Source organism: Artibeus jamaicensis, unplaced genomic scaffold, assembly GCF_021234435.1.
Source record: "Artibeus jamaicensis isolate MK-2021 breed Jamaican fruit bat unplaced genomic scaffold, CSHL_Jam_final contig_465, whole genome shotgun sequence".
Taxonomy (NCBI): Eukaryota; Metazoa; Chordata; class Mammalia; order Chiroptera; family Phyllostomidae; genus Artibeus; species Artibeus jamaicensis.
In genome coordinates, this window is record NW_026521843.1 from 26,846,458 (window position 1) to 26,871,205 (window position 24,748).

Consider the following 24,748-nt stretch of genomic DNA (forward strand, 5'->3'; position numbering starts at 1 on the left):
TATAAATAGCTACCATCAGCGTGGTGGTGATAAGCAGTTGTAAAAGTGGAGAAAAAAACCTTGGCTTTAAAGGAATAGAATGTCTTATACTCAAACAAAGACTCTTGCTGAAAACAAGCCATAATTAATCAGAGTCTCATATTATGCAAAAAACACTGATTTAAAAAGCCATTTAAAAAATCACATTGTGAAAGTGAGCAATGCTCCATCTTCACAACTCATCCAGGACCGCGCCCCGGCATGTTTCCGCGCCAGGCACTACTCACAACTCCTGTTTCAGGTTCAGTGCCTCAGCCGCATTATCGTGTCGACAGCACAGACTGATCAAAGCTGCATAGCCACCAACAGCCATGTCGGATTCATACTTTGCTTTCAATTCGAGAGCTTTCTGCATGTTCTAAAATAAAGGACAGAAGTAAACAAAAGAAATAAATATAAAAGAAAATGTAAAATTTCTAGTTTTATGTTCCAACTGTAGAAAAAGTTAAGTACTTTTAAAATAAATGGATTCATGTTATTTACTTCACCTCGCTCCTTGATATTTTCATTCACCTTTTCAAAAGCAGGCAAGATATATATGAAGGGTTTTTAAATTTGTTATCTGTGATGCAAAATGGGCCATTATGCCAAATGTGATGTTTTGGCTGTAGTAGTGCATTATAAAAAAGACTTCCAGATTAAATATGTGCCAAGTCACCTCCTAGTCACAGTACAATTTCCTTACACAGAATATGTATCATTGCAGAGTTACTCACAGTCTAGTTTACTATCCTGGCAATGTAAAGAAATAGTCTGGAATTTAACAGTACCATGCTATAATCTTAAACTCAGTTATATTTGTTCCTGAAAATCACAGGCATACGACCAAATCATACTGAACTACAAACTGAAAAAGTCTAGTGACATGCCACAAATTGCAGACACACACTAAAATAAACACCAAGTACAGCTGTGTGCCTGCTGGAAAAAGGCAAGAGACCCTTTATCTCAGAAAGAGCTTTTTTCCAGGAGGAAAATGGAATTTCAATCCCTGCATTAACAACCTACTAATATTTGACTTGCAAATGACGACTGCATGTATCAGTTGCTTGACAATCTAGATATAAGAGACCGGAGCCATGGCTTGAAAGGACATTTGGCATGTATGATAAACCTATCACGGCTGTTTCTATCATTCACTTTGCAGATTATTGTAAACAAACTACGGCAACCCGAAAACATGCCATTCAAGGTGTAGCTGAAATTAGTTAACCTTTCATTTAATTGCATTCTTCACAAGCATGATGTATAATAATCAATTATAAAAATCATAAATATTGTATTTGGCTTGGCTTACTTTTATCTATAAAGAATTTTTTACCATAATAGCATATTTGAAATATTGAAACAAATGTTACCTCTTCTGAACAAAGCATTAATATTAGTTGCTTCAGGACATCTCCTATAGGTTGATTTTCAGCTTTTAGTTTTTCAAGTGTAAGCTCCAAATCAGATGATGAAAGCTGAGTAGTCCACAGAAATGGAAAAAAAGAGGAAAGAAATTTACTTCAAAAAGAAAATGTATCCCTTGCCACTGTTCCCTTTAAACTGACCTTTCCTAAATGTCATAAATGCTATCAAGGACATCAATCTGGGGATCTGTGAATGGATTCTAGGGGATTATGAAGCTCCTGAGATTATATGGGATTTTCTTAGATATGCTAATTTTTCTGAGTTGGGGAATAGTTTTTACCAACTTCTTAGAGGTATACTGATGGCAAAATGATAGGAACCACTGACTTTATAAAGACAGTCTAGAATTTTCATTAAATGTCATTACTATAGTATGTAGAATCTACTCAAGATCTTACTTACTTTTCGAGAGTCTGTCTTCTCTCTTTCAACCAACACATTAACATCCTAAATTGGGATTTAAATTAGAATTAGATAACACATGGAAAAATATATTAGCAACTGTCAAAAGCAAATTTTGAAAGTCTCGCCTCATTTTACTGCTATTTTCCCATCTTTCCAAAGTTTTCCAGAATTCTGTTCATACTTTATTAACCACTGAAACAAATGTTTTAAATGTATTCTTCAATATACGAACAGTATTTACCAACAATCAATTTAAAAAACTTTGTTTTAATTGCTGTCATTTACATAAACTTTTTTTGGACTAAGCACCATATTTAAATAAAATTTTAACATGATTTTAAATATTAATTAAGCATTATATTGAAAAGTCAATTGCTAATTCTCACACACCTTAATCAATTCAGGAACGTGGTAGCTATCCAGTAGATTACGAATGCCTCTGTAGATATTTTCAGGAATTTTTACATTCTGTGCCAAGGAAAGGGAGGAAAAAAAAAAACCCCTCAGTTTTAGACAAGCGAACTGAAATTTGTCTAACAGAAATTATCTCAGACATAATTTAAGTCTCCAACTCGTGTATGTCATTGAGAAGTGGTCTGGTTGTACTTAAAAGCAGCAATTTCAAATCTAATAGATACATGTCAGGCAGGACAGGCATTATATAGCAAAAAATGAAATGGTACCATCTCCTTCAGCTGATGGAAGTATTGTCTCAAACGCTCCTCCTTGGCCTGTACCTCTGAGTCACTCATGCTGTCAATCAAGTTATAAAGAAAATAGCCAACAGCTTCTGTGGAAAAAAACAAGAGAAAGCATTCCACTAAAATTACTGAGACTGTCATGTTATCAAGATTAATTTATAAGAAATCATTTTGGTGTGAGATGTCACGCTGATGAGAGGCTCTGAAATGGCAACAATGATCACTGAGGCATAGAGATTATGTGGTTTGGGAGCACATATCTAACTGGTGAGTGAAGGGAATATTAATTATTTTCAGACCGAGTGACAGCTTTTCAGTACTGAATCTTACTTCAATTTATTTTTTTATACCACTCTGTGACAGAAGTGGTCCTGCCCAAAGGCCTTACCCCTTTCCTGTCCAAATCACAGCACTGAGAATAAATAAATGCCTGTACACATTTCTGCCCTAACTTTTCATGGGCAATATTTAGGGAAACATATAAAATTAGAAAGGATGGTTAAATGTTGTGTGTAGAAAGTTAAATAATTTTAATAAGCAGATACAGTAATGCTGTGGAGAGCTGCCTATTAGCCAATGAAAAACCAAGATTAACAAAGATGTTTTGTAACAGCAGTAATTTTTCTATTCATTCAAGCATAAAATGTATAGGGCCATGTGTTAATACCTAGTATAAAAAATTTGAACTTTCAAGAAAGGTACCTTCTTATAGAAAACCATATATTCAAGTCCTCATTATATAAAAAAATGAAAATGATTAAACATCAAACAATGCAATAGTTTATATTTAAGTGTAAAAAAATCTACAAAACCTCTTTACTACTTTAACTTTACATGTTTAAAATTACACCTGCAAAACATTAAAATCACATAAACAGTAAGGATTACTGATTTTTAAGGCTACGTTCATAGCTGCTACAAGAAGCATTTTCTCAATTCCTAAAAAGAAAAAGCTTTCCAAAACTGTACTTTAAGAAAATAATTATGATAAAAACCAAACACCTCATAGATCTCAAAATGTTGTGTTATCAACATAAAGACTGATAACCAAATGTTTTCAAATTTCACTTTCAAAAAGAGACTGTTTACTGCTGTAATCTTTCCAGCCCATCGTTACACAGAAGAATGAATTTGTGGGTAAGTTACAGTCATCGAAATGGAAACGCTACCCATCGGTCCCGGGGGCTCCTGGCAATAACGTCCGTCCTTGTACAACAGTTCCGTTATCTGGAAAGGCAGGAAATTCGTGCGTTGCAGCGAGAGAGGCAAACAAGAACAAACACAATCTGAAATTGGATTCTTGAAATAATAAAGCTTCTCCCCAGTAAAGTATTATTCTATATCACAGTAATTCACCCCCACCTGCCAAAGAGACTGTTTTGTTTTTAAATAATAGGTTGGTCTTTTAAAAACAAAACCGAAACAAACCCATGTTGAAGGAAAACTGCAATATTTTATAAAATGTCACTAAGAAAACCTCTAAACTGACTGGCTTATGTATATTGTTTTAAGTGAATTGTTATAAATAGGAAAGAGCTTATAGGAATTATCAACAAATGTCATTTTTCATATTGTTTTTGGTCTTGTGGAAACCGAACCAGTTGCCTCCTTTTAAATGAAGTATTACAGAAATAACACAGTAAAATATCCTGGACTACTTATTTTTTAGTTTTTCAACCACCTTTTCCCGGTCATCTTAATGGCATTAAGACAAAAGGGGCCAAAAGTTCAGTGTTTGCTCTCACTTTTCATCAACTGAATGCAGAGACACTGAAAGATGAACACGACACTCACTCAACGTTAACTCTGCTGGCAAAGTGTTAATTTTAAAAAATCCAAATATGTATTTTATGATAAAAATGATTACAAACTCTATAGCACTGACTTGTAACTTTTGAACACAACATTCGACTACATATCCTTGGGCAAAAGAAAATAAGAACGAAAACAAAGTTGTTTACCAAAGTGTCAGAATCATGAACTACATCATGTATACTCTACTACTAAATCTGTTCTTAAAATAGCACCTGGCACATATTATAAGTGTTAATAACTCAAACTGCAGTTACTACTACTGCTATTTATTTGCTAATATAAAAAATTAGACAAAATTAACCATATCCCACTTCCTTCTACCGTGAAGATCATGGCAATTCAAAGGACGGCTGGGGTAGAAACTCTTCAAAAACAAAGTAAAACAATCGTCACCTACAAAGTGTTCTTTAACCAACATAGACAGGTACGGAAAATAGACAATAAACTCTATCAGAAGTTGTAGCCACACATTAAGTCAGTCACATTTCATACCAATTTTGAACAAAGACATATTTAATGAAGAAACCAATAAAAAACCTTCTAGTTGAAAAATTACTTCCAAATATAACTATCCCCACCATATATTATAATTGACTATATAATATGAATAGTAGCGTAATACGTAAAACAAACTTGAATAAAATTTAGAATTTAAAAAATATTTACATTGGAAATTCCAAGCAATGATGCACATTCTGATTTCATTTAGTTACAAATATGTCCAACAATTCAACAGAAGGATAACTGCACTTCCTATACAAAAGCAGTTAACTTCTTAAAAAGGCAGCAGTTTCAAACTGGTCAGCATGTCATTCATACACAGATATACATATACAAATATATCAGAACGCATGTATTTAAAAAATTAACTATTAAACCTAATAATCAATAAAAATAAATAAATTTAAAAAAATGCTTGGCACAGTGCCTGGCACATATCATTAAAAAAAAACAAAACTAATGGTCAAATATCAAGGCAACAAGGTTGACAGTTGTCCTCTGGAAAAGTTAAAAACCTTAAGAATAATTTAGGACTAGGAAGGCAATGATTGCTTCGATAATAAATTTCATGCTCCAGGAAAGCAGTTTTAAAATTATCAACTTCAAGATTCTAAACTCACTAACTTAAAATAACATATATCATTAATGTGTGCACCTACTATAACATTTGCTCCTAATAGCTTACCCATCACCTTAGGATTCACATTATTAGTACTTACCTTGCTCCAAAGATCTATATTCATAGACCTGTAGAGGGCAGCAAAGGATTAAAAATGAACTCAGGTTTAAACACCATTTTAAGTTAAAGTGAACTAGCAATTATTATATGCAGTGCATACAGATTAAAGCCGTAAAACGAATAAGTAAATAAACGCTCCCAAAGCAAGACGAATTTTCAGGAGAAGGTAATTTAAAAAGGCTGGCTCCCACTGACTTCGAACTCTTAAAATAAAGGTTAGTTTGGGCAAGAATCATTAAGAACCAACCCTAAACCTTAGGGAGTCTGATGGAGCAAATTATTTCCATGGTCTCACAGGTATCTGCCCATAGAATGCTTATTACTTGTAGTGGTAAAGACAGTAACCGTAAAATGGAGAAACTGAGTGACATTCACGTGGTGATCAAAATTGACAACACCAACAAGATGCTGATGGACATCGTGTTTTTAGATTTTATTCCCCAAGAAAAACAGCATTCCTGGGATAATTCAGCCACAAAGAACCCTCATGAGGAACATTCTATAAAATAACTGACTTATATACTCCAAAAATGTTAATGTCATATAAGACAAAGGCTGAAGAACTGTTTCAGCTTAGATAAAATTAAAAAAAAAAAGACAACTAATATTCATTCCTGAACTGGATTCTGTACAGGAACAGGGAAATATGAAAACACACACACACACACACACACACACACACACACCTGATGACACTGAAACATAAAGTATATTAGACACAAATAATCGATGTTAAATTTCCTGAATATGCTAACTGTGCTGTGGCTGTGTAACAGAATAACCTTCCTCTGCACAACTATATACCGACATGCTTATGGGTAAAGGGTCATGTCATGACGGATGCAACCTAAGCCCAAACAGTTCCCCAAAAATAAATTTTATATATTTCTATGTATGTATGTATATGTATGTGTATGTATGTACAGATGGAGGGAATGAATGATGCTAATGTGGCAAAATGCTGAAAGTTAGTAAATGGCGTACGCAATGTTCAATATAATTCTCGTTAACTATGTAAACTTGAAATTATTTCAAAAAAAACAAAAGGAACAGCTCACCCAAATTGCAAAACAGGATAACCAATGAACAGTGCTCTCATACTACTTTTAAGCTTTGTGAACTTAATGTCTATAAGCTTTTTTGTCTATGTAACTCAAATACACAATGTACTTTAAGACTGTCTTAATGGTAATTTTACAACATAAATATATTATAATTTTTTTTAAAGATTTTATTTATTCATCTTTTTTTAGAGGGGACGGGAAGGAGAGAAGGAGAGAAACATCAATGTATGGTTGCCTCTCATGCGCCCCCTGCTGGGAACTGGCCTGCAACCCAGGCATGTGCCCTGACTGGGAACTGAACCACAATCCCTTGGTTCGCAGGCCCGCACTCAATCCACTGAGCTACATCAGCCAGGGCAATATATTATAATTTATATATTCATTGCAATTACATATTATATACAGTGTAAAAATACCCACATGTAAAAAATACCCACGAAATAGTTAAACTTGAGGTCGGGCAGCTCTGGATGGACTGCGTTTTGGTACAGTGAGTTAGTAGGGCTCGTAGTTATACTTTAGAACATGTTCAGAATGAACTGATATATACAACTTGAATGGATTTCAGGGGCATTAATGCTAAATGAAAAAGAACAATCTTAAAACATACTTTATGAGCCCATTTACATAACCACTGCAAAATAACAAACTATAGAACTTGAGAACAAATTAATGGTTAGTCACCATGGGTTGGAGATGGTGGGGCAGAGGAAGAGGAATGAGCACAGTGAGTTAGTGTGGGGGTGTTCGTGGTGATGGAATAGTTGTGTATCTTCACTGCAGTGATGGTTACACGAATCTACCAGTGATAAAACGTGAGAACTGTACATGAACACTGCACTAACAAGATTCCTTGTTTTGATGATGTACTGTAGTAATGTAAGGAATGCAGTTACATAAGGAATACGTAAGGAAAACTCCAGGCTGCAGCAGGAAACCACCTCTCACTTAATCCAAGAGAGTTTTAATTTTCATCTCACCTGTCCACTGATCACAGAGCAAGCCTCCTCTGACTACCTGACATTTTCATAAGCCAAAAACCCCAAGATTTTCTTCCCAAATAGTAAATGTAAGAAGAGTGAGAACTCAAGATATGAAGATAAAACACTGGGCAGTGAAGAGTAAGATACAGTAAAAATCTGCAGTGATAAAAAATTAGGCATCATTTTTGGTTAGGTTAGGAAGAGCCTTAATTCCAAGGACTCTTAGTCTGTAGTTGCCCATCACATTTAAGGAATGGTGAGGGTTGGGGGGAGTAGAAATAGCAGTTTTCGAGTATATGAGAGGCCAATGTCCAAAAGTGCACAATATGTAAGTGGCATGACTTGCAGTTTTTCACCTTTTCCGTATCACATACTCCTTTGGGAATCTGATGAATTCTTCTCAATTACTGTTAATTTTGTCATGTGATAATACTACAGTGGTTATTTTATTTAAAACAAATTCTGAGAGGTACATTAAAGCATATGGGTGGAATGACAAGAGGTCTATCATTTAAACGGTTCAGGAAAACAGGGAGGGGCGGGAGGGGGTTGCAAAAGGAATAAATGAAACGACTTTGCCAACATCGTAACTGATGAAGCTGGACTGATTGGGACTTGGGAGTTTCACTTTTGCAAATGTCTGAAAACTCTTAAGAGAATAAAAAAATAAACACATACCAACTCTGGTCTAAATTATGCATCTCGATTCCAACTTTCAACATTAGTAAACTGGGCTTCCTTCTTAAGAAAAACTATTTTAATCATCTCTTTGATCAAAATATTAACTCAGTGGAGTAAAAATATTGCTAAGATATTAAACTGTACTCAAACGGGGCATGAAGTGACTAGGAAAGGCACGGAGATAAACTTCCAAAACCGTACAGCTATCTAAACAACTGGAAGTGATTGAAAGCACTACCTTGCATATCCAGCTTTATGATAAGTGGGACAAATTTAAAAAAAAAACCATACAAACAGAATCTTTTAAAACTAAGCTTTAAAAAATAAAAAAAAAGGTGGTTATCATCTCCTTACTGCATGTTCACTCCCTAATCAATGCAATCTGGCTCTCAGCCACAAGCCTGCACGGAAAGCACTCTTGCTAAAATAACCACCAATCTATGCTCAGAAACTCACCTCACACTCCTCCATCCTCTTGGACCACATTTTGAGATGTGCTGTCGTTGATCATTATCTGCCAATTTCCCAGTGATGCTACTCAATCTCTTTCAGCAATTCTCTTTCCCTAGCTGCTCCTTCAAAGTAACCCTCTGTACTAGGTCCCAAGGGCACTGTTTTGTTATTTTTAAGGCAATACTGCATGCAGGTATTTAAATTTCTTGTTTCACAGAAGAGAAAACAGACTTAGAAAGACTACTTGTCTTCACCTTCAGTCCTACAGGCTCCTCAAAAGATCTCACAAATCGCTGATCATCTCTTCCTGGTGTCCTGTTCTCCCATCTCTTACCTGCACCCCCTTCTCCAGCCTTCAAATACCCACCACCCTCAGTTGTCTTCATTGTGCAGACTTCCAATGTCAAAGCCATGACTCAAGGTCCAAAGCTAGTAACTTAAGAGTAAGATCATTCATGAAGAGAGCCTCATGCTACCATTTTGGCTTTATTTCTTGCCACTCTTCCATGGTTTCCTGGGCTACCATTTATCAATCGACCTTCAGGTCCCCAGACGCAGTGTTCCCCCAGCCTCCAGACTTTGCCTGGAATGCCCTTCCTTCCCTGCAGAAACCTCACTCACCCTTCAATACTCAGCTCAGCACCGTCTCTGCACATCTTGAACTGAGAGATCTCTTCTCCTCTCGACACTCCTGATTATCCAGACTAGTGTGCAGTTGCTTTCTTACTCTCTGGTCTCCAACCATGAACAACGATGAGGGGGCAAGAAGTTTCCTCCTCATCCTTGAATTACTTATCACACAGTCCCAGCCCACAGCACAAACTAAAGAGTTAATAATATTTTCTGAGCACTCGCAAATTCGTTAAGTGCTTCTCTTCCCCCTGTAAAACTGTCACAAAGGAACATCACTGGCTGTCTATAAAGAAAACCTTAATAGCTGGCATTTAACTTGGTGACATCCATAGGACCAGCAACAGAAACTTGATTCTTCCCGCGTGCGAAGAGCCGCAGCACTCCAGCTGGGCAGGCCCCCCTGCGCTGGGTCAGAAGTTACCTCTCAGACCACAGAACTCTTTCTCTGCACACTACGAGGACTCCAACTGCTCCACAGAAATTCTGAAACATTTCTCTTTTGATGGGTTACACTCCCTGTCAAGTTGTGAACTAGCTTCAGTGACACAGTGTCTCTTAGAAGTGACTCAGTATTTCTGGGGGAGGAGTGTTCAGTAAAACATACAATGGACACTATCTTATTTCTCATTTCAACTTTGTGCAGCTAGTATTACTGTTGAAAGGAAAGAAAGTCTTATTCATACTAAACATCATCTTGCCCTAGATTTGACATAAGAATTTACTGACTTTATCAGTTGGAGCAAAATGCCCTTTAAAATATACTCTCAAAATAGCCTTTTAAAAACAGTGTAAAGAAAAGTTCCCTAATAATCTTGAATAATCTCACCTTATCTAAGCAGTATTAATGTTAAACAGTTTTCTACAGGTTACTTTGCCTACATATGTCAGACAATGTATAAACCGGAAGTTGAGGAAGACATTATACCTGCTTGGTAATCAATGACCATTTCCTGAGCTTATTGACTTACAGAAATACTAACTTGCCACTTATATATTACTTTCAAAAGATATGAAAGAAACGTTTTTTTAAAAAATATATATCTTATCAATTATGCTGTTAGAGTTGTCCCAGTTTTTCTCCTCTGCCCCTTCCAGCTGGTAGCCCCATCCCCTCCAGCAATCCTCCCTTTAGTTCACGTCCATGGGTCATGCATATCATGCACATAAGTTCTTTGGCTTCTCCATCTCCTGTACTGTTCTTAACACTCTCCTGTCTATTCTGTAGCTACCAATTTGTGCTCCCAAGGTATCCCTCCCAATTTCCACCCACCGCACGTGGGTGTGGGCCAACCCGTCCCGCATCTCCATCTTCGTGCCTCTCTGCTCCACACCGCTCCCGTGCAGCTCCGCCCCTCCCGCCCATCTAGTTGAACGTGGCTTCCTTAAATCCTTGGCTGTCCGACTTCCATACAGCTCAACTTTCTGATGTATCTGGGTGGTATTTGTTGCGTAGTCTAGTTGTAATTTTTTTCTGTAGTTGTGACAGGAGGCAAGGCATGTTTACATAAGCTTCCATCCTGACTAGAAGACCATTGTTGGTTTTTTAAAAAATATTTTAGGATAGCATAAAAATTAATCTTAGCTAAAACAGGTTCTAGAACATACGCCAAGAACTACTGTCTCATACACCCTGGACCTACCACTAGGTGGCAGAATATACTAAAGGTAACTAAGTATTCCAAAAATTGCATCCCAATATTGAAATGCATACCCAAGTTTCCCTTAGATTAGTTCCAGGGACTATAACATTTCATTTAATATTCTAAAACTTCTAACATTTCTGACAACTATGAATAATTATTTTTGGTAAGGAGTAATTAAATCAACCTCCTACACAATAACCCTTACAAGCAGTTGCAGGTAGTTAATTCAGACACTCCTGGGACTGTCATTAAATACTGTTTTCTCCTCTCCACTCGGTCAAGTTCAAAGGTACTGGAGTTACAACAGCACCCTGAGAAGCGCACGACAGGTGACTGTTTCAGCAGCTGTGCTGACTGTACTAACAAAGTTACTTGATTCGGCATCAGATGAAACAGAAGGAGGCTACATTAACGCCAAGATAATGGATTATAATAATGACATAGATTATGTTTTGTATTTCTGGTAGTTTTGGGGGAGAGAGGAAAAGAAAGAAATCACCAGTAGTGACAAATGTTTTTTAATTATGCACATTTTTTATGAATAATGGCAAATTACCACAGACTGAAACATTTCTAAATCTACAATTTAAAAAAGTCATCAGTATAATCTAGTTTTGGAACCTACAGATTTAAAATACTTTTTTGGAACAGACTAGTTAAAACTGATTTTTACAGGGCAGAGTACCAGAGGAGAAGCTTAACAAAGGGAGCTCGGGGAGCTTCTGAGAGTTGCCCTCGGTCTTTAGCTGACCACCGAAAAGCACGCGTGATGGAGAAAACAAGCTGAAGCCGAGGAAACCACCTGAGATCTTTTCAGAGGCTCTGAGAAAGACAATTCCTAGAACTCCCGCAGGGATTGGAACCGTTCACATTCCCAACAATGTCCGAACGCCTGGGAGCTGGCAGGCAGAGAACGCAGCCTCAGTACCAGGCTGAGCTCAAAATTTAATGCAAACAACCACACACTCGAGGCTGCTCCAGTCCTGCCTAGCACAGCGTAAAAACAAGCACTAAGAAAACTGTTCCAAGTAACTTAACTCAAGACTGTCTCAGAACAAAGCTCAAAAATATTTAAAGAAACACCAAAAAAATTCAGATCCACCAGCATAAAATCCATGCCTGGCATCCAAACAGAAATTACAAAGAAACGGAAACATATGACACACAGTGAGGAAAAAAATGAACTATAAGCAGACCCAGAAACAACACTGATGATGGAATACGAAACAAAGACATCAAAACATCTATCATCAGTATCTTCATAGAGTTGAGAAGGTAGAAAAAATCATGAGCATGTTAAGGAGACATAGAAGATATTTCCAAAAATCCAAGTTGAATTTCTAGAAATGAAAAATATAATGTCTGAAATTAAAATACATTCCAAAGGTATCTTTGTCTCAGCCAAGCCTCCATATTGCACAAATCTACTTTCTTCGAATAAAGAACAAGTTCTTCTATGGTATTTAAAATATTTCACAATCTGATCCCAACCCACATACCTATCTAGTCCCAACAATAAATACTTGCTGAGTTAAAGAGCATGCCTAAAAACAGAGGTAGAAAATAAGGCCTCAATAATTAATCCAATAGTATTGGTCATGTTCCAGGTATTAATCTACACACTGAAGACAGTGCAATGAATCAAACAAACATGACTTCAGTCACCTAATCTGCCAGCCTGCAATAAGTCAGAAACAGCAAATTAACCATGGCTGGTGTGGCCGAGTGGACTGAGTGCCGGACTGCAACGCAGGTGGTCACTGGTTCTATTCCCAGTGGAGGCCCATGCCTGGGTTGCAGGCCGGGTCCCCAGTGGAGGGGGTGCATGGGGGACAACCACGCATTGATGTTTCTCTCCCTCTCTTTCTCCCTCCCTTCCCCTCTGCCTAAAAATAAATAAAATCTTTAAAAAAATAAACAGATTATTTAGGCGTGTGTAGGTTGCTTAAGATAAACATACTGAAAGTTAAGAGTAATAGCAAAAAAATTTGACAGCAAAGATGAGGGCACAAAAGTAAAAAGCAGTAACAGAGGTAACACAGCAACCAGACACATATATTAGAGGAGCAGGCAGCTCTGTATACTTTAATGAATGAAGCCGCTAAAAGCTTAACGACTGACTTGTGTATATGTCGGAACGTACAATTTGGTTTTTTCCACCATACTGGATCAACTTCACAGTCCACATACTTTGTCTAAGGCTAGGTGTTGTGAAATATAACTGACATTCAAACTAAGAAAATATAACACTAGTGAAAATAAAGAGGGAAATACCTACCACCTGGAAGTTTATACAAAAAACAGTTATAAAATAACTATAGGAAAATGTTACTATATTTTACTTCATAATGCAGTCTGGGTTTTTTTTTAAATCTGGCTCTACTAGTATGTCTAGCCACTTGATTATATATTCTGTATTTTCCAAACTTTATTATTTTTTTAAACTTTTTTTTAATCTTTAGAGGGGAAGGGAGGGAGAGAAACAACGTATGGCTGCCTCTTGTGTGTCTCCTGCTGGGCACTGGCCTGCAACCCAGGCATGTGCCCTGACTGGGAATTGAACCAAGATCCTTTGATTCGCAGACCCGTGCTCAATCCACTGAGTCACACCAGCCAGGGCTCCAAACTCTATTTTTAAAGACAAAGATCCTTGGTTGTGTGTGTTTGTTTTCAATTTACTTAAAACCATCACTGAAAAGAGCAGAACTGCACTGGCTAAAGAAAGGGCAGCAACACAGGACCCCCCTACTCGTCCTACCTCTTCTCGTCTGCAACGGTGATTACAACAGGTCTACAGAAAACTCTAGCCCTCCAACCAATCAGCAGACTAAAAATCACCGAGTTGACATCAGCAGTCAAAGTCATTACCATTGTAAATGCAGAAGAATGATAAAATTAGAAACTCACTGCTTCACAAACACCCCTGTCAACAGTCGATTCTACAAGCATTCCCAGTCTCAGCAAAAACCCTGAGTGAAAGACACCAGGAACCAGGACAGACGCACTGTCTCACCCCATAGACATCCTATTAACTACAAAGCTGGTAAGTAAGGTTACTCTGCGGGGGAGACACGGGAACCACCACCACAACCAAGTGACCAAACTTAGCTGATGGCACCGAAACTTGACACCTGACACCAGTATCTCTCAATGCAGTAAGAAATACTGCAAAGTATTTCTAAGTATCACCTACAAAGTATTCTTGCTAAAATGTTCACAAGAAAAGAAATCAGACAAATAAAAATGTAGAAGGGAGAGGGACATTCTGCAGATAAAGTACCCTGGACCCTTCAAACAAAAGCCAGTGTCATAAAAGACAAAACAGTTAAAGGAACCGCTCTTGACTTCAGAGAATATAAAGACAGCAATCAAATGCAATGCATGATCCTAATTGAATCCTCAATCAGAAAGTAAAACAGCTATAAAATAACTTTTTAGAACTGAGGCAATTTAAATATGGTGATACAGTATTATTAACTTTTTAGGAGTGATACTGCTATTGTGATTACACATAGAGCCTTATTCTCAGGAGACACAAGCTGAAGGATCTGGCATCATCAATATCATGATGTCTACAACTTCAAGTGGTTTAGCAAAAAAATACAAAAAAACCCTGTACTGTTTTCCATATGAATAACTGTAAACCTACTTTTGCCCTACACTGTATGTGCATACATGTATCTATACATACCTATACAGAACTATATGGTAGAAAAAGGGTACATAAGAAAGCAAGTAAATGTTGCAAAATATCAACAAATGGTAAATGTATATAAAAGGTATGTGGATGTTTCTTTATTATTCTTTCAACTTTTCTTTATGTTTAAATGTTTTCAAAATAACCAAAAGGGAAAGGTCATTAACATTCTCTTAGTGCACAGAGGAGAGTAGTATTATATTGAATAAAGGTCACCTTGTAATTAATTAAATATTCAAAGTATAAGTGAAACACACATGTCAATTCACCTATAACTCCCAACTCTCCATTTTCTAACAGTCCTTTCTTCTTTAAAACAAGACCATCCCAAACTGTGTGTATTTCTTGGAAAAGATGATATAAAAGGTTGCTTGGACTCAAACTACTTAGCAGGAAGAATAAAAACAGATTAAGATTACTTCAGGTAGCTAGCACACTGGAAAATCTGGAAGAGTATCTGCCCGTTTATCCTCATACAGTAGACAACAAAGACAGGAGAAATCAGACCATGAGAAATCCAGGTAGAGAACCTTACATAAGGTGATCATCTTACCTCCTAAAGCCTAGAATTAGACTGCCTCGCCAAGAAGCAAAGGAGAAAGGCAATGTATTTGATTCCACTGCAAAAGAAAACAGTCATTGTTAAATCTCAGCCTCAAAACAGAAACTTAAATTATCATCTTATTTGGAAACACATTTACACCAATACCTTTTCATTCTCATTCTAGAAATGTTATTAAAATGGAAATGCTTTCATATAAAATAACTAGATAATGTGGTAATACATATTTGCAGTGTAAACTATCCCCTGAAAACACTTTGTTTTCATGAATATATACAACTAATGAATTATAGATACTCTTCCACATAAATGACCCTAACTAACCTACCAGCATGCTCAGCGTCCGCCTGGCACACACGCCCTACCAAAGGAGAGCCTGTGACTGTGCTCTGGTGCCTCTGCCTTTAAAGATGAGGAAACATTCTTTTCTGGGGACTGGGTTGGGTTCTGTTAAAACCATTCACACTTTCTCATTCTGTTTTCCACTATGATCAATGACAAGCATTCATATACAAGTGACAACCTAAAGTCATAATAAAACAGATCTTTACTTCTCTTATGTAACTGACTTATACTGGTATTTCACTTTTCTGAGCATCTGTTTACTCTACTATTATTTTGTCATTGAATGGTTTACCTCCTTGTGTATTTCAGCACTGACACCGTAAGTCTGACCAGTCTTAGCCTTAGAATCAGACCTTAATTAGCAAGGTTTGGAATCACAGTAAGCACCTCTGGAATCTATTTTCTCTGACCCTGTATTTTCCCTGTCACTGTATAAAAATGGTGCCATGTTATTAAGTAATTAATTTAATCTTTTCTGTATACATGCAATTTGGCTACTGAATAATGTAAGATGGGTTGAATTATAAAGGAACTCATAAATGGAAGCAAATTCTGAATACAATAAATATAGTTTAGATGAACATTAATATAGTAGGTTGACTAAAAAGAAAAAGCTCATGGGAAAAGTCACATTAGACTTTAACATTATTTGCCCATCTCCCCTAAATATGAATAAAAATGTAGCCCACACATAAGGAGAATTGTTTTGGATCGCCTGTTACATCCTCGAACAGGTAGCCTAAGTCTCAGTCTATACCGCATCTGAAAATCTAAACCATGTAAAAAATGACCTGTATTTCGTCACTCAAGGAATTAAAGTAAATGTCTTTGAACAACCTTTAATTTACCTGATCAAATTAATTGTCCATGCCTCCAAACACAAATGAGGAAATATTCCCTGCTACTCCACAAACTCTCTACCACCTACCATTCCCTGTGATGTGGTGACCAAAAAGCACACACCTTGGAGCTACCTACAGTGAATACCGGCAATTACAGAACCAACTGCTCCCCAAAAACCTCTACGTCAAAAGGGGAGGGGAGGCACTGACGGAGCAAACTGAAACACTCTAGGCTTAAAGTTCCTGAAATTGTCTTTTCAAATTTCATAAGCAATCTCTTGAAAATTTATTTTTATGCTATTCAAATTAGTATTTTACAGAATATTGTCACAGTTTTATTCATTAAAAAAGCGACCAGAAACATCTCAGCAAGTTGAAGGCTGCTGACAAAAAACATCTAGTTTCCTTAGCAACAAACAAGTCTGAAGAACCAAGAGGCTGACAATGCAGTGGAAAGGGCGGTATGATAACGAGGAATAGCAGCGCTCGTGCGTGTGCACGCTGTGTGCCCAGACCCCTCTGCTTCTGTGTTCATCGGGTCAGAATGGAAAATCTATATACTGTACAGAGTGGAAGGGAAAATCAATACACTCAGCAGCCAGCATTCATACACAACGTTCAACTCAAATAACTACACCTCCAACAGTCCCCATTCTTCACACTGGCATTTTACCTTTTCCTTATAATACGATGAACTGTTTTAAATAACAAATACACAGGTAATAAATACCAATAATCTGGATTTTATAAAACTTCCACCTATAAAATTGAATACACACTAATTAGAACTTGACTTTTAATATTTCAGGGGTTAGAAATTGAACTTTGTGTTTTGTTTTTAAATGTTTTCTTTTCTACATGATCTGATCATAAAAATGCCCCAACATGAAGATCTTAAGAAATGTCCTATTCATCCAAACATAGTATAGTGAAAAGCATGAAGTTACAATTAGAAAGTCTTGGCTCTAGCTAAATCACTAACTTTGGGCAAATCATGTAACTTTACTATGCCTTTCTTCATCTATCAATGGGGGCAATTTTATCAACAAGTGATGAACACTGTGAAGTACCTTTGCATTTAAAAGTATTTAGTAAAAATTTGCTGTGTTTTTGCTAATAAGCACTGGCTTTATGTAACTTATAGCTAAAGCAGGAGTGAGTTTAGAAAACTTTCAGAAACAGTATCTCATGATTTTCACAACTTCCACAAGGTAAATAAATAGATACTATCCAATAATCAGTGGCTTAATTGTAAACAAAACCCAAGTTTTCTGGGTCCCCAGTCTTACCTATCACCATGTTATCTTCAAGGTCCTTTAAACTTTCAAACTACATCCAAATTATCCACAAGATCAAATCATAAACTATCTTATCAGTCTGACTTAAATAAGACATTTAAAAACTTCCTTGCTTTCAAGGAAATTACCTTACACTACACACTGATGTAGGCAATGAGGCCATGACTACCCTGTATGCTTTCAATAGTAACTGAAATCAGCCCTATCAAGTTCACTGCTAGTGCCACATACTTACAAAATGATAAAACATAGTCCAAGTTCCCATTTACCGCTTCATTTTTCAATTCAGCTTGAGAAAACACATTACTTTCAAGTAGACATCCATTTTCCTGAGGGTAAAGCACATTTCAATAACATGCCTCAGCTAAAAACATGCCAATATGCTATTCAAATTTCCTGTTTTCCCATTTCTTTATATTACCATATTCTGATAATCCTTCATTTTCTAGAACAATATGTAAACTGAATAACTGAACTTTAGCATGGGCTCCAACATTTCAAATTAAATGCTTATCTTCAAATTCAGATAATTTATTACCCTTATAGTGTCTTCCTTCTAGAAAGAATTTACTACTGATGAACTAGAACAATTCTCTAAAACAAAATAAAAACGAATGCACTGATCTAAAATGACACTGCGGGGCATACTGCAAGGTAAAAGTCAAGTTTAGTTTCTCTCCAAATGGTTAATTACTATTCCCAACAGCATCATCTGTTCAAAAATTTAATTACATGAGCCAAAAATGAGCTCAAACACATTTACTGGGTCACTGTATAACAGCACAATATTAATTAACTACTCAGTCAATAATAAGTCATAAATAAAAATAAATTCTGGTATATCCAGACAATAAAACAGCCTGCAAGCATTAAAAAATAATTGGAGTTACATGCTGGAATGACTGTAATGGAAAAGTGCCATGTGAAAAAAAGATTGAGAGAGATAAGAATATGTGGGAAATTACCTTTCAATAATTTTTTTAACAGTAAATTATGTATAGCACAGGCTCAAATACTCTAAGTACCATATTTTGCCGTGTACAATGTGCTGTGTGTAATGTACACCCACGTTTTTGTGTGCCTTACAGGAAATTATGTAATCCTTGTACCCATGTATAATGCTCACCCTTATTTTTCCCTCAAAAATTTTGGGCAAAAAAGTGTGCATTATACACGGCAGACTATGGTACTCAGGGAAGAGAGATAAAAACACTCAAGGCATAAATTCTACATTTCAGAGGGCTCTAATTATGTAATTATGTCAAAAAAAGAAAACAATCTCATAGAAAAGTCAAGGCATTATGTGACTAAGACTAAGCGTGTAAAAAACAGGTATTTTGAACAAAATATTTCTCATTAAAGTATCCGGTGCCGTCATGTCACTCCTAACTGCATACAGCACAGTTCTGAAAATGGGGAAAGCAGGAAGTGCAACCCTTGCTGATCCAATGTACTTTGTACTAAGTCAATTTCCTCCTATGTACCTTCACAAACGCCATCCCCATCCTCATGGGGACAGGAAGTATGGGATAGAAAAGTAATGCTTTAGAGTAAAAAGTAAAAAAAAAAAGACTAAAAAAACACAACAGTAAATACACTTGAGTGTATTACGAAAATTCACATAGAAGTGGAACGCAATATTCAAAAAGTGAGAATTACAGCTGCACTGTAGAGTGGAAATAAGGAGCTAATACTGTCTTATTTAATATTCTGATATTAGCATGCTGTCTTTTAACACACAAAAATGCTGCTTTACTTTCAAGGTTTTTTGAAGTTTAGCCACTACAGATGTTATACTAACCAGTATTTTTACAGAACTTTAGAAAATTGTACACAAACATAACCATCTTTAGTGCTCAGCTTAAGGACTTTTTCTTTTCTTTTTAGTTACACAAAACATTAGGGAGGAAAGATATTCTCTTCAAGTATGAAATTAAAACCTATTTGTACTCACCTGCAAAACAGCACGAACTGACTTCACACTATCAAAGGATGGAAACACGTAATTTACGTACGTCTCCTGGTTAGGGCTGACTCCCATTTCCTGCATTCCCTTGAGGACTTCCACTATACCTGTAAGATAAAATTTAAAGGCATGGAGATGAAAAATTTGGAATAAATTAACAAAAAAATCAGAAAGTTTAGTTCATTTGCTTTCTGAATCATAATGAAGAAAGAGTACTCAGCATTTTGTCTAAAAAAGTAATAAAGCAACAGAACTGGGAAATAAGAAAAATTCTGTAATATAGAAACGATGATAATAAACCTCCTTACTTACCTCTCAGGGCGGTCATAAAAATTAAAGAACAAAATATGGGTGAAACCCTAAAACTATTAAATAAATGTTAATAGTAACCATAATGATTATTTTTTTCCTGTCTTAAAATACTCTAACAATTAAAAATTTTTCCTTAAATGCGTAGAATAAACACAGCATAAGGTAACTATATCAATTTTCTGATGTCTGAAAATGACCAACAAATTGATAATTCTCACTTTTGTACAAAACACTTCACCCAATCACATATGCATTAAATGCTTTTTATTCTCTTAATTCTTCATTTTTCCAACAATGTTTATCAGGGGAGGAGTATATTCTGCTTACTTAGATGACCTGTATTACTAGCATTTACAACCTTTTTTTTTTTAACTGAAACTAAAGCACATTTAAGAAAATCTGGTTCACACCTTCCCTCAGATAAGTTCGGTCACTCGCTCAGCCATTCTGAGGGATCATACCAAAGACATTTACCTCACAAATATAGTCAAATGGGCCCTGATCGGCGTGGGTCAGTAGGTTGGGCATCAACCCGCAAAGCAAAAAGTCACTGATTCAATTCCCAGTCAGGGCACATGCCTGGGTTGCAAGTTCAGTCCCCAGTCGGGGCACATACAAGGCAACCAATCGATGTTTCTCTCTCACATTCATGTTTCTCACCCTCTCTCCCGCCCTTTCCCTCTCTCTAAAAATAAATTTTAAACACCAATCCAAAAGAACCTATTTACCCCAATGTTTATAGCAGCACAATTTGTAGTAGTTGCTTCCAAGTGCTGGAAGCAACCTAAGTGCCCATCAGTAAATGAATGGATCAAAAAACTAAGGTACATCTGCACAATGGAATTCTATGCCGCAGAAAGAAAGGAGCTCCTACCCTTTGCAACAGCATGGATAGAACTGAAAAGCATTATGCTGAGTGAAATAAGCCAGGTGGTAAAAGACAAATACCATATGATCTCACCTTTAACAAGAAGCTAAACAACAAAACAAGCAAGCAAGCAAATATAACCAAAGACATTGAAATTGAGAACAGGCTGACAGTGACCAGAGGGGAGAGGGGAGGGAATTTCAGGGGAAAGGGGGCAGGGTTACAGGAACAAGTATAAAGGACACACGGACAATAAGAAGGAGGGGTGGAAACAGGGGAGGGAGATAGGGTGGTGGTGAGGGCTGGGGTGTTAGGCTGGGGTGGGGAAAAAAGGCAGAGAACTATACTTGAATAACAAAAATAAATTTAAAAAAATAAAAATAAAATTTTAAAAATCTTTACAAAGTAATTATATAGCAGATAAGAAACACTTTTCATTAAGAAGGTGACTGATACGACACATCTACATACATCCTCCTAAAAAAGAAAATTCATATTTAAAAAAGAATTTAAATAATCATATATTAACTTAAATATACAGGGATCCCAAATCTCTGTGAACTCAGAAACTCTAAACTAAGACTTAAATAACCTAATAAAAATATTTCAAATGCAGTCATAAGCAGCTTTTTGAATCTACAGGAAAGTATCCATTCAAAAATGTTATAGTTAAAACTTTTGGGAAAGATATATGGTTTTAACTGAGCAACTTTCACCAACTATGAGCATTTAGGCTGCATCATTTTAGACTCTAATCATAGCACTCACTTCATTAGAAGCCAATTTCTTACTTTTCAAAAAGTGTTCTCTATTCAAACACTTCATTCAACTACCATTTAGGCTTTCACATTGACCCTTCCTATATTCTTATTTTTATGTGGTCTGAATACTCCAGAGATGTAGACAGATTCTCAGTCATTCTGGGTAATTTCCTCTCATTCAGGCCAACTTGCTAAAATAAGTGGTGACTTTTCCCTTTGTGCCCCAGAGAAATAAACTAGTAAGGTAAGCCAAGAGAAAGTCATTGTAAGAATCTTTCTCATCAGTCAGTGATGGCTAAATTTGTAGCCAGAAAAATTCTAGGATTCAATAAAAATTTGATGAGCCTATTGTTGAAAACTCTTATCAGTTCAGTTTGATCTAACCACTAACTATCCTTCTTTAATATCCTGAAAAGTTTTATTTATTCTATAGGAAACACTCCAGCACTCCTTTTATCACCTCAGCCACTATTTTATTTTGTTATCTCTACCAGTTTATGTGTGACTTTTCCTAGACAAAGAACGAGTTCATTGCATTAATAAAAATGTTACTTGCTTATCTTACACTAAAGAAACTATATAAAATACATACAGACATTTCCCTGTTACATGAAGGAAGACTGTAGATTATTACTTTGCTGTATTTCTGGACCTCCTGCAAAGAAGACTAGTTTTTCAAAACTGTAAAACAATCAACAATATACTCTCAAGCTAGCTTTCTCAGCTTTTCTATTTTTCCAAATAAAACCTTCATTGATTCTGGGGGAAAGATGGGGGAATGGGTGAAAAAGGTGAATGGGATTAAGAAGTACAAATTGCAGATATAAAAATAGTCACAGGAGGTAAAGTACAGCACAAGGAACACAGTCAGTAACATTGTAATCAATACACATGGAGTCAGGTGGGTACTGGACTTAGTGATACAATCGCTTCTTAAGATACATTAATGTCCAAATGCTATGTTGTACACCTGAAACTAATATAATATTGCATGTCAACTGTAGTTGAAAGATAAGTTATTTTTAAAAACTTCATCGATTAAAAAAATTGGTAACACTTTCAAAAATGTCCCTAATGCAAAAATCAGTACCTAATTTTTAACAAACAGCTAAAATTTTTTCATACAAAAAATTCAGCATAATACTTACAAATGTCTAGTACGGGGGTGTTATGATATTAACAAACAGTATTTAAAGGAGGACGGAGATCCTCACATCCAGTCCCTCCAATACTGATGGCCAGATGTGGACTTTCAAGTCGGTCACTGAATCGCTGCAGCTCTAAGTTCCTTCATCAATATACTGTGAGCTTGCAATAAGGCATCTCCCAAATCTGAATTCTAACATTCTAAGAAAAGACAGATTCAAGATACAGCCCACTTTTCTACCAGTTTGAGCTACAACTATAGAAATAAATTACCTGAATTCTTTTGTGTGGATAAAATGGGGTAACCAATTCCAGTCTAGATATAGTGCTAAGGTTGAGGAAAGCAAATTTACCTAATAAAGAAGCAAACATGTAAACAGGGGTCCCCAAAAGTATATTTGTATCTGTGTAAAGGTGGACATTACATACCCAAGTATGTTCACAGAATTAGGTAAACTTTCTGGGGCTCAAAAATATAGTTTAAAGGTTATGTCTTCAAGCTCTCAGAACTGGAGGGTACGTAAAGAGTTAATCAACGGGCACATTGTTTTCCGAAGATTTCTCTAAAAAGGATTTAACGACTTTTATAGCCAGAAACAATTAGGGAATACTTCTTTCACTATTTTCTTTAAGCCAGAAGACAGCTATATATTTAAAACAAAATTGCAATATGAAAGTCTGCTAAAAGCACTTTTTTTGTTGTTTGTGCATTCTGTTTGTCACCCAATGTCACACTAACAACTCTGCATCTCATTCTAAAGCACATTATACTTCGACATAAAATGAAAAAGACCATTTTTCGTTTCCCCAAGGGGGAAGTACTTCTGTTAAAAGCATCTTTTTATGATACTACTCTTTCTGAATTACCAATAATGCAAACCAAAGAATTAGATACTGTACTCTAAAATTTAATATTTGTTCAATTCTTATTCATATCCTATAGACATCCCATGTGTACAAGGGAAAAGTATGCTAAATGCTTAAACGTACTTAAGAACCTGAAAGACTGAGCATTTCTGTCCTTCAATCAGCGGGCTGTCAGGTCGTGAACACTCGTTCCACAGTCAAAGTTTCTCTGTCTTTCCTGTTGCTGTAAGTCGGCTCAGTTAAGAAGAAACAGACTGGTCCACCAGGAAAATGGCCAGATTATGTATCACTTTACTTTTCATAAGACTAGGCTAACTAATTTCAAGTACTGTATGTAAAATCTTAACCTACAGAGTTCTAGGAAACCATAAAAACAATGAACTATTTAAAACTACATTCACAAGTTTGAGTATCAAGATCAGAGGTGAATTAATAAAATTAATGTAATTAAGATGAAAGAACTCTATTACACTTACATTTTTAAAACACTTACGGAATACTTTAATTTAAACCAACTCTTATTTTCTCAGAAGATGGGATACTCATGAGTAAGTATAGTTTCCCAAAGAATTCAATTAGATGTGTGTAGAAACTGTTCTACCAGATCTCCGAACCATCACAAATCAGTAGAAGGCAAAAACCTCACCTTGAACATTTTTCTGCTTCTGATGTGCAGCTAGCAAGGGCCAGAAATAATGAGTTCTGATAGGAAAACCTTCTTCCTTCAGAGCCTTCATCAGAGCTTTTGCCAAATCTGAAAGAGTTATCATGAAACATTACAAAGCTACCTCACAAAACACTTATTTATGTTGCTTTTAATCTGAGAATGTAGTACCGGTTTTACTGGCTGCTAAAGCACACTGGAGTGTGAACTGCAAAGGAGATGTATGCAGCTTGGCTTCCTTCAACTTCTTACAGTAGTCTTTCAGCCGCTCTGCAGGCTAGGGAGGGGACGCAAAGGACACGTCAGCTGGATCTACAACGACCCCACCCTTTCATCTTCAGCAAATATTC

At 36.2% G+C, this 24,748-nt stretch overlaps 1 protein-coding gene across 1 annotated transcript in view; it reads right to left on the reverse strand.

Moving 5' to 3' along the window:
* The window catches only part of LRPPRC (leucine rich pentatricopeptide repeat containing), a 101,741-nt gene that overhangs the window by 55,812 nt on the left and 21,181 nt on the right, over window positions 1–24,748 (reverse strand). Inside the window, exons 10-21 of the mRNA XM_037162066.2 lie at window positions 24,570–24,675; window positions 24,381–24,488; window positions 19,769–19,887; window positions 18,050–18,143; window positions 15,321–15,387; window positions 5,594–5,621; window positions 3,728–3,785; window positions 2,541–2,647; window positions 2,248–2,325; window positions 1,855–1,899; window positions 1,398–1,502; window positions 267–397 (exon numbers count right to left, since the gene is read on the reverse strand). Coding sequence (XP_037017961.2) covers window positions 267–397; window positions 1,398–1,502; window positions 1,855–1,899; window positions 2,248–2,325; window positions 2,541–2,647; window positions 3,728–3,785; window positions 5,594–5,621; window positions 15,321–15,387; window positions 18,050–18,143; window positions 19,769–19,887; window positions 24,381–24,488; window positions 24,570–24,675 — 1,046 coding nt within the window. The remainder of the gene's footprint in view (window positions 1–266; window positions 398–1,397; window positions 1,503–1,854; window positions 1,900–2,247; window positions 2,326–2,540; window positions 2,648–3,727; window positions 3,786–5,593; window positions 5,622–15,320; window positions 15,388–18,049; window positions 18,144–19,768; window positions 19,888–24,380; window positions 24,489–24,569; window positions 24,676–24,748) is intronic.